This window comes from Thermothelomyces heterothallicus, assembly GCF_042370625.1.
Source record: "Thermothelomyces heterothallicus CBS 202.75 unplaced genomic scaffold P884_scaffold_1, whole genome shotgun sequence".
Classification (NCBI taxonomy): Eukaryota; Fungi; Ascomycota; class Sordariomycetes; order Sordariales; family Chaetomiaceae; genus Thermothelomyces; species Thermothelomyces heterothallicus.
This window is the reverse complement of record NW_027192562.1, coordinates 1,388,162-1,404,536: the sequence shown is the minus strand read 5'-3', so window position 1 is coordinate 1,404,536 and position 16,375 is coordinate 1,388,162. Positions and strand designations below refer to the sequence as shown.

General features: G+C 57.0%; 5 protein-coding genes across 5 annotated transcripts; 3 read left to right on the top strand and 2 right to left on the bottom strand.

The window, feature by feature from the left end:
- Nucleotides 1–1,923: 1,923 nt before the first annotated feature.
- Nucleotides 1,924–5,388, top strand: P884DRAFT_295839 (uncharacterized protein; the record flags this gene model as incomplete). The annotated part of the gene is made up of 7 exons (XM_069444361.1): nt 1,924–1,951; nt 2,158–2,559; nt 2,774–2,844; nt 2,952–3,360; nt 3,422–3,495; nt 3,550–5,247; nt 5,326–5,388. The coding sequence occupies 7 exons, from the start codon at nt 1,924–1,926 to the stop codon at nt 5,386–5,388; spliced, it is 2,745 nt and encodes a 914-aa protein (XP_069301721.1).
- Nucleotides 5,389–6,251: 863 nt separating this feature from the next.
- Nucleotides 6,252–7,536, top strand: P884DRAFT_326227 (uncharacterized protein). Its single transcript, XM_069445469.1, has 5 exons — nt 6,252–6,660; nt 6,732–6,811; nt 6,936–6,987; nt 7,060–7,279; nt 7,441–7,536. The coding sequence occupies exons 1-5, from the start codon at nt 6,613–6,615 to the stop codon at nt 7,500–7,502; spliced, it is 462 nt and encodes a 153-aa protein (XP_069301720.1). The 5' UTR covers nt 6,252–6,612; the 3' UTR covers nt 7,503–7,536.
- A 345-nt stretch (nt 7,537–7,881) lies between these two features.
- P884DRAFT_274039 (uncharacterized protein) lies at nt 7,882–8,817 on the bottom strand (the record flags this gene model as incomplete). Its single annotated transcript, XM_069442664.1, has 2 exons — nt 7,882–8,121; nt 8,266–8,817. 2 exons carry the CDS (start codon nt 8,815–8,817, stop codon nt 7,882–7,884), a joined length of 792 nt encoding a protein of 263 aa, XP_069301719.1.
- A 774-nt stretch (nt 8,818–9,591) lies between these two features.
- P884DRAFT_6439 (major facilitator superfamily domain-containing protein) lies at nt 9,592–12,184 on the bottom strand. Its single transcript, XM_069446000.1, has 3 exons — nt 11,382–12,184; nt 11,265–11,318; nt 9,592–11,202 (listed from the first exon to the last, which is right to left on the bottom strand). Exons 1-3 carry the CDS (start codon nt 12,040–12,042, stop codon nt 9,872–9,874), a joined length of 2,046 nt encoding a protein of 681 aa, XP_069301718.1. The 5' UTR covers nt 12,043–12,184; the 3' UTR covers nt 9,592–9,871.
- A 1,567-nt stretch (nt 12,185–13,751) lies between these two features.
- Nucleotides 13,752–16,093, top strand: P884DRAFT_274037 (Sodium/hydrogen exchanger family-domain-containing protein; the record flags this gene model as incomplete). The annotated part of the gene is made up of 4 exons (XM_069442663.1): nt 13,752–13,794; nt 13,892–13,915; nt 13,997–14,800; nt 14,886–16,093. 4 exons carry the CDS (start codon nt 13,752–13,754, stop codon nt 16,091–16,093), a joined length of 2,079 nt encoding a protein of 692 aa, XP_069301717.1.
- Nucleotides 16,094–16,375: the final 282 nt, after the last annotated feature.

The window sequence follows — 16,375 nt, the reverse complement described above, 5'->3', positions numbered from 1 at the left end:
ATAGCCAAGTAAGGTTGCCGAACACCGGTACACTGCGCGCATACGACGTCTTACACACAAATGAGGGATTGTCCCTCTGCGGTCCAAGCAGGCCAGGTATGTGCTTAGGCTGGATATTATGGTTGACGGTGGCACTTCACAAAATGAGAGCCGAGGGAGGAAATTCCCAACCTCGGGGTTTTCGAAACCTGCCAATGAAGTGCCCCGCATCCTCCAGATCCTACCTTCTTTCAAGATCGGAACAGATACCGGATGTGGGTTCAGGTTGGCAACGGCACTTCCAAGTTTTGTGTGTTTGTCTACTCTGTACGCAGTACATGTACGGATTACGGATACACCTCCTCCAGGATAAATAATCCTAGTGCGATACTTGCCCCACAACTAACGCAAATCAGAAAAGTGGCCAAGAAGTCTAGATACAACCAACCCAATACCAATTTCTATAATATAAAAGTATCAATACCTAGTCTTGCCCCCCTGGTTTTCAATTACCTTTAGAAGCCGTCGGGGCATTGAGTGTGCTAGGCACTGAAGACACTTAGGGGGTACTGCCTCCCACGCCTCCAGAACAGCCAGTCAAAGCCCTGTAAGACTTAGCGATTGAACATCGTAGCGATGTTCAAGCTAATCCTTCATCCAGTGCTATACATTCTCAATAAGGCTCAAATCTAGGCTTCGAGCTAGCCACTATAGGACCTAGATTCCTATACTCGAATACTGGCTAAACTCGGCTCCTAACCTAGGGATTTTATCTATAAGTACCTTCGTATAGAAAATTATTAGGAGAGTGACATGGTGTGATGATTGTGTAAGTGGCTTGCAAAAAAGTGAAGAAAAGTGGGGCATGTATCGCACTAGGATTATTTATCCTGGAGGAGGTGTAACACCCAACAATACCTTGCTGGCTTGCATACCCACCAATGCTGAGAGCATGGTGGGGTGTGTCTGGGTTACACTATTTTGGATTAGCGGAAACACCCCACCCAACTATTCCCTTCCCAGAGTTATCGAGGTTTGAGCGGACCCCAGGAGGTGTTTCAAGTTCAATCATGTCCCACAACGTGCACTTCCATTTTGAGGAAGTGCCCTTTGCTTGATGCTCGATTCCAGCGGCAAATCCTATCACGCCTTGTTTGCCCATCATGATACTATAGCCATGTACGGACGTACTAGTACTGGCAGCACACTAGACTTGCGGCTTCCTCTGCAAGTTGATTTTCTTTTTTTCCTGCCCAGCGGCTCGAGTGCAGCACGAGTGCACCTGCAAGCCTGAAAACATAAACCCGAGGGCGTGCAGAAGGCATAAAAAAACATGAATCGGCGGCGACTATGTCATCCGTACTGTAACTTCTGAGTACGGACTTCCAGCACCTCGTTGGCAGGTCTCAGTCACCCTCGAGAGCCCGATCAGCACGTTAACTATTGTGTAGTTACGCAGTAGCTTATGACGGACACGCACCACGCACTGCGGCCCGAAATCAACAAGCTTACTACCCAAATACGCGCGGCCACCCAGCAACTCCAGTAACTTCAGTCGGCTTCTCGAACTCTGTTCCAATTGCCTGATAATAAATAACCAAGGCGGGCGTTTGAGTGGTTGCAGGACCTAACACAAAAACGTCGAGCCTGTGGACCGTCGCATGTCCGACCTTGCAGCACTTCTTGCGACGCCAAGCCAACTACGAAGTCGCTGCGAAGCCAAAAACTGGGACGCCTCTCCACAGCCGCAGCTGGAGCTTCAGGGGTTTTGCTCCAGCCCTCTCCCTCCTGAGAAACGCATCTCGCGATTGTGCCAATTCTCAAGAATTAGGCGGCTTGACGGGCACTGCAGTTGCTAACGCAAACCGCATTGAAACGTATTCTCGAGTTATTTTTTTTTTTGCGGGGGGGCATTTGCTGCACAAGCCAGCCAAAAACCCCATCATGTCAAGACCACATCTTATTCGCGCTGGTATGCTTGAGCCTCCCCTTCATCTCGCCTGCCCCCGGACCCCTGGGGGTTGCCCTCGTGGCTGGGTGGGCCACGGCCCAGTCCCTTCTCGCATGCTTTCTTGCACCCCCCAAGCCATGTGTGTGTGGCCCAATCCGTGCCGCGCCGTGCAACACGTTCCCTAGCCTCTCGGACCGTTCCTCTGACATATTCCTCCTTCTTTCCAGATACCATTGACCTCCAAGCCCACGAGGCACCGTCCGCGCAGAGTCACCACAGGCCGACCGCTGACGGATCCCTCGCTCCACACCAAGCCGAGACCCTTCGCGAGGTTGCGGCCGAGGTCGCCGAGGAGAACCTCCGGACGCCCGGTGTCTCGTGGAACCCCGGCCCGAACGACATTCAAGACCTCGCCTCCGCTCTCGATCGGGCCAACGGTGGCCAGCGAAACGGTAGCGCGGACACCATGCGAGCTACTACTACACACCAAGATGCACTGGCGATCGCCCAGAACGGCGGCCTCTCCGGCCAGGATGTCGACGACGGCGACCTGGACGGCGACGCCGAGGAGGTCGACTTGGACGATGACATGATGGACAAGATCTCCAGTTCGCCCTCGATCGAAGATGGTGGGTCGACCTTCGCTCTCCCGACTCTGTCTCCGGGCATCCACGGACCCCTCCCACCACCATCGCCAACATGGCGTGGCCCCTCGCCTCTGCTGAGTGTTTGCGACACGAGGTCATCTTCCCCATACCTCGACTGTCCAGACCATTTGCCGTTGAGGAGAGAGGGCCAGGGACTGCGCCAGCGCGCGGTCGCACTGTCCCGTTCTGTTGCTAGCACATGTCGCCATCATCATCATTGTCATTGCCAAGGTCATGATCATTGTCGTCATCATCAATCTCCGGACGGTGAGTTCGAAGTGGATACCGCGGCTCAAGACGGCACCTCAAGCGACTCCCTCAGTGTCCCGGACGATCTCCACTTCGACGAAAGTTTGCCCTGGGCAGACGAAGAGGAGGAGGACTATGCCGCGGCGGACGATTGTTGGAATAAGGAGGAAGGGACAGCAGGAGGTGAAGGGTCGGTGGGTGGAAGGCCGGATACGGCGAATCGTGAGACGCAGAACGCCAACGCACTGCACGACTTGATTGCACCCTACGAACCGGATGACGATGACGATGACGATGATGATGATCATGGCAACTCTTTCGGGATCCCCGAGTCTAGATTCATTGACTCTGGTTGGGGCGGCGAATGCTTACAAGACACAGAGGACATCGACTTCGACTTCGTCTATGCTCTCCACACCTTCGTTGCCACCGTCGAGGGACAAGCCAATGCGACAAAAGGAGACACAATGGTTCTTCTCGACGACAGCAATAGCTATTGGTGGTTAGTGCGCATCGTTAAAGACAGCAGCATCGGTAAGCCGCCAGTGAGCTTTCGAACAGAGGCGCGGATACTGACCGTGCGGCGGTGTCCCAGGCTATCTTCCCGCGGAACACATTGAAACGCCAACCGAGAGGTTGGCTCGGTTGAACAAGCACCGAAACATCGATGTAAGCCCAAGGGAGCGTAGCATCCGAAAGGCCGTGTGTATTAACCTGCTGCAGCTGTCTGCGTCCATGCTTGGAGATCAGCCTGACAAGACTCGAAACCCCATCAGGTCCGCCATGAAGAGGCGGAAGACCAAAAACGTCCAGTTCGCGGCCCCTACTTATGTCGACTATTCAGATGTGGATTACTCAAGCGAGGAAGAAGGCGCCGACCCGGAGGCCTCTTCCCAGCAGCAGCAGCAGCAGCAGCAGCAGCAGCAGCAGCAGCAGGAGCAGAAGCAGCAGTCGGAGCAGTCGCAGCAATCGCAACAGTCGCAACAGTCGCAACAAGCTTCCGGCGACGGGGAACTGGAAGACGAGACGGCCAAGGTGGAGCCGTTGAAGCCCAAGTCGCAGCAGAAGCAATCCAAGACGGATCCGAAACGGCAAGAGTCCGGGGGTGACACCGACACATCCTCGGCTAACAAGGCGGCCGTCCGGGCGGCTGAGGAGACTTCGGAGGCCAAGACAGATGGGCCAAAGAAGACGCGCGATGGCACCGTACGGGATTCATTCTTTAAGGATGACACCGTCGAAACCAAGAAGATCACGTTGACCCCGAACTTGCTGCGCGACGACAATGAGCCACGAGACTCGAGCGAGTTCAGGGAAGTGAGGCAACGCCCGAGCCTGGACAAGCTCGAGAAAGACGGTGTTTTTGGCAAAGACGACAAGAAGAAGAGAAAGGAGAAGGACAAGGACAAGAAATCAGGCGGTCTACGGGGGTTCTTCTCTCGGAAGGATAAGAAGACGAAGGGAGACGAAGACGACGATTCCTACGGCAAGCGGTCGCTCGACGCAGACGCGCCGGAGAGAGATGTCGAGGAAGACGAGCCACAGGCATCGTCAGAGAAATCGGGTCCTCAGAGACAGCACAGCAAGTTACAGAAGCAGCCGAGGGGCGAGCCGTCTCCGACCAGGAGGTCCAACAGCGTCCGGGAGCGGGAGCACGGCATGGATGTCAAGTCCTTCCTGTCGGAGGGGCGGATCAACAACGTGGCGAATGTTCCCCCGGCAACGATGCGCCTGGTTGAGTCGAGTCCGAAGGCGTCGCCCCAAGAAAAACCCCGAGACCAGAGGTCAGGCAGGGAATCGTCGCCGGTCAAGAGCGCCTCATCGAAGACCGCGAGACCAGGAGCGCGGCCGGCCAGAACCACTGTCACGAAGTCTCATGTGGACCTTGACGACGAGGACCTTGACGACGAGGACACGGCACCCGGCCCGACTCGGCAAGCACCACTGGTATCCGAGGAGGCAGCTCAGCAAGAACCGCAACCGGATGCCTCACAAGCCAACACCGCACCGGCGGCGGCACCGGCCGTGAGCAGCGACCCGCGGCGAACGGCCGAGCGGCTGTCGGAATCGCCCGTCCAGGTGTCGCCGGTGACCAGTGGCAACCCGCCGCCGCTGGTGGGCGATAGCGCCAGCCAAGGAGAAGACCACGCCTCACCCGCGTCGTCACCCTCGCCGGAACTGGTCGAGCACGAGGAGGCCGCGGAGAGGTCGGCCCAGAAGACCTCGACGACCCCCTCAACGAACAGGTCGGAGTCGTGGGACGATGCCAGGCTCCGGGCCTTCTTCGATTCGGGCACCGACGTCCGGGATCTGCTCCTTGTGGTCTACGACAAGAACAATGTCGACGAGGTGGGCTTGGATCACCCCATTGCCGGGTCGCTGTTTAGGGAACAAAATGCCAAACTGGCTGAGATTACGACGGTGAGTTGGATTCCCCCGCAGATTCTCTCGCGGTGCGTTGGGGAGGGGGAGCGGATTTGCTGACGAGTCTTGTTCTAGCGGCTCGATGATATGCTTGGGGACTGGCTCGCCCGCAAGCAGAGGCTCAGAGGCTCCGTTTAACGCCTTACGAAGCAGCACCGTTGACGAACACGCGACATTTTCGCCCCTTGGATACCCCCCTGTTTTTTTTTTTTTCTTTTCTTTTTAGTTCAACCCAACTACTTACTTGGTTGGTCTCTATGTTCTTGCATTACGATTTGGCACGCATGCCTTTTCACTTTGGTAATACTCCTTCAATTCACCCCATGTACCTTTTTTTTTCGCGAGGTCTTTAGGTTCTTTAGGGTTGGGCGGCCTCTCGATGTGATGCGCATGCTCTGGCTTATTAGTCGGGCATATCATCGCCGAGATGGCGTACAGATGGACAACAGACCGACTGGAGCGGGACACTCGATTTCGAAAACGCTGGTTGTGGACAAGGGAACTGGATCTCAGCAGTGGAACCCGGGATCAAAACCATCATCGGCGGGCAGGACCATGTTTCTCCGTCTGGTTTCTCTTTTGATATCCTCGCTGGTATACCTTTCTATTTGCCATTATGATGTCACGATACCCTTTTTTCCAAAACAACAAATCCCATCTTTTGTTGGATCTGGCGGCTTCCTATGGTCATGAATGAGCCTGGTGTTTCTCGTTATGGAAGTTCCACAGACGGCCCTAGGGTACCGTTTCCAGCGCCGTTTCCGCCTATGCCGAGTCCATTTGCTGTCAATCAATCACACGCGGCTTGCGCGCCAAGAACTTGTCAACGCAGCGGACACATTCCGGTGGAGATCGACGGTTCGGTACTGCGCAGCCACAGTCACGACGGCTGTTCTACGGAAAGGGGGTTGGACGAGGCATTCATGGAGCCGGGCGATTGTGAAGAACATCCTAGCAGGCTGTTAACCGCATGCATATATATTTCGCGTCTAGCATCGTATGGACGGAATGTGCAGAGTCTCCCTTTGTACTGCATCGTGCACACATAGCGCCCGAAATACGAAGGAATACCGGAATTAATAGTGTACTATGTATGGGGCTTGGGAGAAAGACGAGCAGGGGCAGGGGTGTGCTCCCTTGTTTAGGTTTAGGGGCGGTAAGAGGTTACCTCGTCCCGAGCAAGATAAGTGTCTTTACCGCGGTTGGCTCAGCCGTGGTCTCTCTCCTCTCTGGAACGTTGCTGGTTTTCACTTACAACTTCTTCCCGCTGAATGCGTTATACAGAGCGCATACATACATACGTATATTCATATACATAGGGCCTGATTTTGAGTCTGTAGCAACTGCTTCAAATTGGTCATCATGGCTTCTCTTATTGATTTCACCTCGGGCAACTGGTCGTATTACACCGTAAGTACTTGTCTCTCCCGTGGTTTCATCCGATCGAGAGCTGCTCGACTAACTTGACACAATCGACTTAGATCCCGGCCGCCTTCTTTCTCTGCATGGTGCCAAACGCCTACGCCACCAAGTTGGCAGGCAGGAACTATGACATTGCGAAGTGAGTCGACCTGCTGGCGTTGCCGGCCATGATAACCGCCGTCCCTCCAGTGGATCCAGTGGATCGATTTTCCCTCAAAGATTCGATACTGACATGATTCCTCTCCTCCTCTCTCTCTCCCTAGCCCTCGCAAGACCGAGGAACTCTGCGCCAAAGACACCTCGCTAGACAAGGTCGTACGTGTTGCCCCTTGTTTTCCCCTAAATACACACACTTAGCTGACCCCCGTCTTTCCAAAACAAACAAAGACCCTCCAGCGCATCTCGCGCGCCAGGGCGGCGACCGCCAACGGATTCGAGACGCTTGGCCTGTACGCCGCTGCCGTCGTGGCCGGCAACGCCGCCGGGCTGCCCACCGAGCGCATGAACAAGCTGACGCTGGCCTACCTCGCCTCGCGCGCCGCCTACAACTACGTCTATGTTGTGCTGCAGGACAACGCGCGGATGGCCGGGCTGCGGTCGCTGGCGTGTAAGTGATTGGTCTCTTGGCCCTTTTTTTTATTTTCTTTTGTCCACTTCTCCCTCTGGCCTCTCTCTGCGAACAACCTGAGGATACCGCTTGTCTTTGGCCATTTTTTGTGGCAGATCTCGACAAAAGCAGAAAGGTCTTTCAACTGACAGTGTGTCTAGGGTTGGTGGGAATTGTGATCATAATGACGCTGTTCGTGTCCGCGGGCATGACTTTGAACTGAGTCCGTTGGTTGGAGAGCGGAGGGGGTTGGCTACAAAAAGAAAAAAAAATGTGCGGTAATGATGAATCAATATAGTGAGTATCATTCGCGGTGGGCATTTGCATGGAGTGGATTGCTCCGCAAGGGAGTGAGTGAGTGATGGAGCCACATGGATCTGACCGGTTGGGTCTCCCCTCTCCCCCCCCCCCCTTTTCTTTCCGCAGTTTGTTTTCTTTTCAGCCAGCCGCCCTCCCCGTTCTTGTCTCGCTGTTCTCTTCCAAGCTCCGACGATGTTACGAAGCTACACATGAGCAATAATCAGTATTCCCACCAAGGTAACCGAGGAAAAGAGATAAAACGCGGGAAAGAAGAAGAAGAGAAAAAAAGGAAAGAAATAGGGCTAGGGCCAGAACCTACCGGGGCCGCTGATATCGGTGGTGATGCTGCCGTCCTCGATGTAGACGCCCGAGAAGTAAAAGTCCTCGTTGGTGTCCGAGTAGCCCGACCGGGGCAGCTCCAGCGCGCCCAGGTGCCAGTCCGCTCCGTTGGACGAGGTCGAGACGGGGACGGGCGCGACGACCTGCTTGAGCGGCTCGGCGCCCTCCGAGTGCCAGAAGCCGACCGTGTTCGCGTTGAAGTCCTATTCTCCACCGCCGCCGTCGCGTTCCCCTGGGAGGTTAGTCTTTTTAGGTTTTCTCATACTTTCCATCAGGAGCAGAGGGATAGAGAGAGAAAAAAAAGAAAGAAAAGAAAGAAAAGGAGAAAAGGAAAGAAAAGGACGCACAATCTCGTAGGCAATGTTGTGCCACACGCCGGCCTTCCACTCCGTCTTCCAGCGGCTCTGCTGGTTGGTCATCCACTGCAGGTTGACGTTGCTCGTGCCCTGCTCGCCGCTGATCCAGCCGTACTTCATCTCGGTGAAGTGGCTCTCGAAGAAGCAGATCTGGTGCTCGCGGTCGGGGCTCGGCGCGTTGGTGTCCCTGCGCATCATGCTGAAGTGGTAGTACGCCTTGCCCCGGTTGATGGGCGCCGTCGTCTGCGGGACGAGCTCGGTCCGCCGCATGTTCTGCCCGTTCCAGAAGGCCGTGCTGTCGAGCGTGAACCGCGCCCCCTGCCGGGACCCGGAGTCGGCCGGGTTCTTGTACTCGGGCGACAGGTTGATGTACCTGTCCACCGTGCCCGACCCGTGGATGTAGTACTGGTACGGCCCGACCTGGTTGCTCCACGACCACTTGTTGAGGTCCTGCGAGCTGGTCAAGTCGTTGAACCGGCCGTCCCAGAGGATGGCGCCCTCGACCGAGGCGGCGAGGGCCGCGAGGATGGCGGCCGTCTTCATTTTTATACGAGAAAAAAAAAGGAAATAAAGGTATGAGAGAAAGGGGGCCAGGGAGTTAGGGTTAAGGTAATTCAGGGTTCAGGGGGTGATGGGCAAAAACACACATGGGAATGAGGGCATTTGCCGGGTTTACCATGCCCGTGGTCTTATACAAACCGACTCTGCGACATCATTGCCCCCTTTATCAATAGTAAAATGGCACAGAGAAATAAACTCGGAAACCGCTCGGGGCAAGATGGGAGAGAGAGAGAGAGACCAGCCGTGAGCATATTAGACGTCCGCTGCACGATAATTAGTCTCCATATGATAAAGGCATTGCGGTCCGCCTTTTTAAACGAGGCTTTTCTGCTAGGCTTGCGGACGAGAGCCTCCGGGGGCCAAAGGCGAGCCGTGATTGATCTAGAGTGTCTTGTTGGTCTGCCGACTTTAGCCTGTACATATATGTACATGTATATAAATACATACCGTACCGCCCAGCAGAGTTCGTCACCATGAGAAACCCAACAACTGTGTCTAAACCGATGAACTCTGTCTAGAACAGTAAGGCCCAGGCCATCGCGCAAATTGAGGACCCCTTTCCCCGGGTCCCTTTCTGGGAACGGGAGCTCGCACGCTCCTCTTGCGGACGCGGAGGTCCTGCTGGGCCGAAATAGCTAGGCACTGCTCCCGGGCTGGGGTCGCTTGATGCAACGCCAAACCGGGAGAACGAGTATGGACACCTACCGTATACTTCTAGTTCGAAATTTAGCAGTAGCAATGAGTATATGCATATAGGAATAGGAATACCTCTGACTTAGCAATGTACCAACACTCAACCCAGCGATGAAATGGAAAAAAAAAAGCCGTACCCTCGCGCCGTCCAACTCCTCCGGAATATCAGTCCACGCCGAAGATAAGCACAATGATCTCATGTCACCGCAGCCCAGTCAGTATCCAAAAAAAAGGGGGCGGGTGGGGGGTGCCAAGCTCGTGATATCCAACCCGTCTTGCGACACCGAGCAGTACACCTTAACATCCCACCCCTTCCACATCCCCCCCTTCCCTTGGCTGCGTCTCAATACTCCACCCCAGAGAAGCTCTTGTTCCTCACCAGCGCGGCCCTCTCCAGGCTCGCCCTCGGTAGCTGCTCGAATGACCGCGGCCTACTATGCGACGTGCTGGGCCTGCTGCTCGCCGCGTCGCCGTCCTCAACCGCGCTCATGGCGTCCACCGGCGTTCCAACGTCGTCCTTGATCTGGTGGATAAAGAAAGCCGAGATCAGCACGGTGATGCCGCCCAGGGCCAGCACGATGGCGATGCTGTGATCCCCCGGCACGCCGCGGGGTTTCTGGAAGAAGCGGAAGATGATGCTGCTGGAGACGGTGGCGATGATCTGGGGCGCGGCGATGGCCATGTTGTGAATGCCCAGAATGACACCGGCCTGGTCGGCGTCATCGTGGTCCTCGTCGGCGTTGGTCAGGGACCGCTCGCGGTCCTCGTCTGACGAGTAGCCGTCCAGCGAGGCCACGCCGGCGCGGCCGCCGGGCGACAGGTTGCGCTGGGCGTACTGGGCGCGGCGGATCTCGTCGCGACGCGAGATCTCGGCGCTAATGATGGCCCAGGGCGCCCAGAGGGTGAGTGCCCAGGTGATGCCGACTAGGCCGATGAGGAAGGTGGCGGCGGTCACGCTGCGCACAAAGACGGTGCAGAGCATGCTGGCCGTAAACAGGAGCTGGGCCAGCATCCAGGCGCGGCGGAGGGTGAAGCCCGGGATGATCAGGTACTCGAGCCAGGACTTCTTCTCCTCGTCGTAGCCCTTGATCGCGCGGGGAGCTTCCCCGGGCGCGACGGCCGTCACGTTACGCTGGGTCTCGTAGGTCGGAGCGATAAAGAAAGGGAGGAAGACGTTGGTGGCTAAGCCCATGATGGCGAATATGAGCAGGGCAAACGTACCCTGCCGAGTAGCTTCCTCGTAGAGCTTGTCGAGCTCCTCGGGGGTCATGTGGGGGTTCGCCTCGAGATAGGGCTCGGCGTAGATCTCTCCGATGTAGGCCGACGTGTAGAAGAGCATGGGGAAGAAGCCGACCCAAGCGCAGAACTGCACCTGGCAAACCCTCTTGGTCTGAGGCGGGAGCCGCCTGATGGACGTGAAGATCTTGCGGAAGAAAGCCAGGATGCCCGGCTTGTTCTTGGACGGAGGTCCTTCGAGCCGCGGGTCTCTCTCGTGGATCGTGATGCAGCTCAGAGCGACGGTCACGGCAAGGGCAATGCTGGCGATGGCGCACAGGTCCTTGAACTGGGTGTCGCCGAAGAACCACGTAATCGAAGGGAGGTCCATGTAGCCAGCGAGATAGCCTACGATATTTCCGAGGCCGACGAAGCGACTCGCCATGGCATTTGCGCTCTCTTGGGGGCCAGTCAGCCTCATATGTCCAACTACAATAAAAGAAACCGAAGAGGTGCCTGACCTTGTTGATGAGTGGGCGCGCAGTCCACAATAAAGGCACGAATCGCGGCTTGCACTGTTACATTGTCATCAGCAACGGATAAGACATCCCGGGCCACTTAACCTCAGCATCTCCTACCTGTATTGATGGCAAAGTCAAGGACGTAAACCCAGAGGACTGCGACTACGATGATTGAGACTTTGACGCCCTCCGAATCCGGAGCGGCTCCGAGCAGGCCCAGAAAACCGCCAACGATCTCCTTTGTCCACGCGAGGAACATCAGGGAAACAATTGTGGCAAGGGCGCCTCCGATCATGAAAGGCTTGCGTTTCCCCCATCGGATGCGGCAGTTGTCGCTCAGCATGCCCACGTACGGCTGCACCAGGGTTCCGGACAGAGGCCCGGCGATCCAGACGAGAGCCATGAGGGACTTGCTGAGGCCGAGGGACAGCAGGTAGGGCGAGCCGTTGGACATCTCGACCGACCAGGCAATCTGCAGCCCGCCGATGCCGATGGTCAACAAGATGAGGTACCAGACGCTCATGTTCGCCTGCTTCTCGTCGGCGCCCCCGGCCAGGGGTCGGCCGTCCTCCAAGCCATTGTCCTCGCCCGAATAGGAGGTCGGAGAGAGCAGGGGCGACTGCTCGTTCAAGCCATCTTGGTTCTGCTGTTCCGGCCCGTCTTGAGAGCCAGCTTCCCTGCGTTTGCTGTTACTCTCGGGAGTGCTCGGGGGAGACGCGTGGTGCTCGTCGATTGCGGGGCGGGCCCGATCCTGAGATTCTTCCAACGACGACGTCATGCGAGGCAGAGGAGGCGCGAGTGTATTTAATTATCGAAAACCCCGGCGCGTATCACAAGCCAAGACCGGGCGTGTCGGGTCTGTCTACTCTAAAGCTGTACGACGACCAAACGGGGTTCTGCTTTCGGTTGTGCTCAGATGCGGGATCGTAGACGGCAACAGACCGTCTCTTTCGGCTCGGTACTCGACTCGTAAACCGTCGGGTATTTCCGGCGACGCGAAACGAAGAAAAGCAAGGGGTGGCTCCTAAAGCGATCCGAGTTCTAAATGATTTAAGTTGTTTTTTAAGCTGCACTTTGGCCGTGGGTGCCGGTCAATCAGGTGGTCAAGTCAGAAAACGCCACGAGACCGTCGTCACTCGGCTCGAAGCTCTGGAATTGGATAGCAGACGCAGATCGGAAAGCCCCGAGATGCAAGGGTAAAGGTAAAAAAAAAAAAAAAAAAAAAAAAGAACAACCATTAGCAGCAGGGCGGGAATGAAACGGGCGGAAACTACGGGTCGATAAAGCGCCGTGCTGGAGTGGCTCAGAATGAAAGGCGCACGGCAAGCCTGATGGCAGTGCTTGTACTGTCTGTACAAGGAGGACGAGAGAGTACGAGTAGAAAGGCCATGTTTTGGAGAGGAGCCCGTAAGCACAGGTCTGGAACACGGGCACTGCAGGGGGATGAGCGGAACGAGGCGAACGAGAGAGAACCGGGGGCCAGCTTGGAGACCCACTTCTCCAGATTTCCTTGGGGCAGGGCTGAACTTGGTCCTTTTTAGTGCGGTTGGCATACTGTGAGCAGCCAACAATGCCGTGCTCGCAACATTTGAATCCTCGGGTTCCATGCAAACCAGAAACTTTCAATTTCGCTCATAACCATTTTCCACGCAATATCGTATCCGTCCGTCTTTGAGCGAGATGTTTGAGATACCCGAATCCCGAATTCCGGCTCAACTCCGGCAGCCAGCAAAGCTATCGTGGCACACCTTGCATCCTTGCATCTCCCACACCAAGACAGTGCGTCGTGACGAGTCACGCCTCGCTGCCGTGACCAGCTGACACAACATGCACCCACTTCGCACCTCCTAACTTGGGCACTTTGATCTCCATACTGCTGTTTAGTCCCGTAATGCTCCTGTACGTAATCGTAATCGTAATCCGTAACCCGACAAATGTAATGGTAGGATACAGGCAAATGCTTTGACCTACGAGGGCACCTGACGCGACGGAGATGTGCTCGTATACCATGACTGCCAAATTTCGTCTCCTAGCCTTTTGACGATTCCGATGCCTAAACGGATCAATCTTGTGTTACAAAATCCTAGTGTGCACTCTCGTTCGAAAAGTACAGTAACGCAGGAGTGAGGTTGTCTCGGCAATTTGACCCCAATCCGTACTCCCCCGTCGATTGGCCGGTTCCGCCCGCTGTGGAGTCGGGATTCTGTGGGGGGGGGGCGCCGCCAACCGAAGAGGCGCATGGAAAGCTGGCGACTTCATCCCATCCATTTCATTTCCATGGCGTTATCGAGAACGACCCCATGCACCGTGTCGAGTGCACGTTTACGTTACTGATTCCATTCCACATCCCGACCCCGGGCTCGCTAGCGTACAACCTCCAGAGATTGTCGTTGACAACCGCGAGCCGTTTTCACACATTTCGAAACTTGGGCTGCCGCTCAGTCGCGTGCGCGACGGGCCCAGGGCCGCCAATTCTCGTTCCCCGCCATGCTCGCGCAAACCATCGCCAGCGCCCTCATGGGCCTTGCCAGTACGCCTCCCACTTGCAACCTTCCCAGTCTCCCAGAGATGCGCAATCAGTGCACGTTCCTCCTCACGACGATGCCGACGCTAACAAGATGTGGCAGAGAGGGAAGAAGAAGACCCGGCCGGTATGCTTGTCGAACCGATCCGTGCACCCTCACCCTCACCCTCTCGATCCCGGACGAGCGCGGGCTAACCCAGTGCCGCAGGGGAGGACGCCCCGAAGCAGGAGAACAACACGTCGTGGGCCATCTTCATACTGCTCATGCTGCTCATTGTGGCATTCTGCACGAGCTACACCATGCAGCAGCGCAAGATCACGGCCATCCACGAGACCGTCATCTCCATCTTCGGCGGCATGACGGTGGGCCTGATCCTCCGTGTCTCGGGCTTCGACTCGATCCGTGACCTCGTCAACTTCAATTACCAGTACTTCTTCAACCTCCTCCTGCCGCCCATCATCCTCTCGTCCGGCTACGAGCTCCACCAGGCCAACTTCTTCCGCAACATCGGCACCATCCTGACCTTCGCCTTTGCGGGAACCTTCATCTCGGCCGTCGGTATCGGCGTGCTCCTGTGGCTCTACACGGCCATCTCCCTCGAGGGCCTCGATGTTTCCTTCATCGACGCAATCTCGGTCGGCGCCACCCTGTCGGCCACCGATCCCGTCACCATCCTGGCCATCTTCAACACCTTCAAGGTCGACCCCAAGCTCTACACCATCATCTTTGGCGAGTCGATCCTCAACGATGCCGTCGCCATTGTCATTTTCGAGTCGGCCCAGAGTGCGGCCACCAAGGGCGGAGGCATTGGCATCTGGAGCGCCCTCCACGGCATCTGGTACTTCCTGTCCGAGTTCTTTGGCAGCTTGTCCATAGGCGCCCTTGTGGGTGTCCTGACCGCGCTGGGGCTGAAGTACACCTACGTTAGACGGTACCCCAACATCGAGAGCTCGCTGGTGGTGCTGATCGCATATGCAACCTATTTTTTTGCCCAGGCCATCGGAATGTCCGGTAGGTGCTCGAGCCGTCCCGTCCGAGAGGGACCTTGTTCCTAACTCACACACCTACTCTCTCCCTCTCTCTCTCTTCCTCACAGGCATCGTCGCCCTGCTCTTCTGCGGCATCACGCTCAAGCACTACGCATACTTCAACATGTCGCGCCGCACGCAGCTCACCACCAAGTACTTCTTCCAAGTTACCGCCCAGCTCTCCGAAAACTTCATCTTCATCTACCTCGGCCTGGCCCTCTTCACCGAGAAGAACCTCGTCTACCAGCCCCTCCTGATCATCGTGACGGTCCTGGCCGTCTGCGCCGCTCGGTGGCTGGCCGTCTTCCCCCTCTCCAGGGCCATCAACTGGTTCATCCGCTACCGCGCCCGCCGCCAGGGTCGCGAGGTCGCCGACGAGCTGCCGTACAGCTACCAAGCGATGCTCTTCTGGGCCGGCCTGCGCGGCGCCGTCGGCGTCGCCCTCTCGGCCCTCTTCACCGCCAAGGAGACGCAGGCCCTGCAGGCCACGGTGCTGGTCGTCGTCGTGCTGACCGTCATCATCTTTGGCGGCACCACGGCCCGCATGCTCGAGATCCTGGGCATCCGCACGGGCGTGACGGAGGACGTCGACTCGGACGACGAGTTCGACATCGAGGCCATCGGCGGCGGCCTGTACAAGCGCTCGGACGACTCGGCCATCGGGTACAACGCGCGCTCTCGCAACCGCGGGTCGACCGTGCCGCTGAGCACAGTCCACGCCGACACGGGCAGGAACGGGCGCGCGGGCGGCAGCAGCGCGGGCGGCGACAGGGGCGGCGGCGGGTGGGCGTCCGGGCACAGGTCGCCCAACACGGCGCCGGTCGCGCGCCAGGCCAGCAGCAGCCGCAGCCGCAACAAGGGCCAGAAGGGCAACGGAGACGACTACGAGAGGTCCGAGCTGCTGGGCACGCCCTCGTCGGGCCGCGACACCGACTCGGAATTCGGGAGCGACATCGACATCTCGGACCTGCCCCCGCCCGCGCCCGCGCCGAGGGCCCGGTCTCCGATGCTCGCGCCTCCGAGCGGAGCTCATCACGAGGGCGGACCCGGAAGCAACAGCAGCAGTAGTAGTAGTAGCAGCACCCGGCAGAGCGGCCCGGCCGCGGGGGGGAGTAGTCAGCAGCAGACGCCACTCACGGCGACGGCCGCGATCCGGCAGCTGTTCCGTACCGAGGACCCGACGGCACTGCTCAGGCAGCTGGATGAGGACTTTATCAAGCCGCATTTGCTGCTGGATGGAGCATCGGGAAGGGGCGGAGGGAATGGGTCTCATTGAGAGCGGGCTTGGTTCTTGGTTTTTTTTTTTTTTTTTCAGGTCTGTGTTTTTGTACTGTACTCGTGGTAGATGACCATTACTTTTCTATATCTTGTGCTCTTCTCACCCCTTTTTCTCTATTTTTTTTTTTTTTTTGCCCTTTTCTTTGGTCTTCTTCAGGTTCAGGTAGTCCTCTACTGTCCTGCACTATGCTTGCATACACGGGCTGCCACACCATCGGGATGCAGGGATATCATGATCGACTGGCGTTTGGGGCGCACCCGGATAGACGGTGTTGTGGCT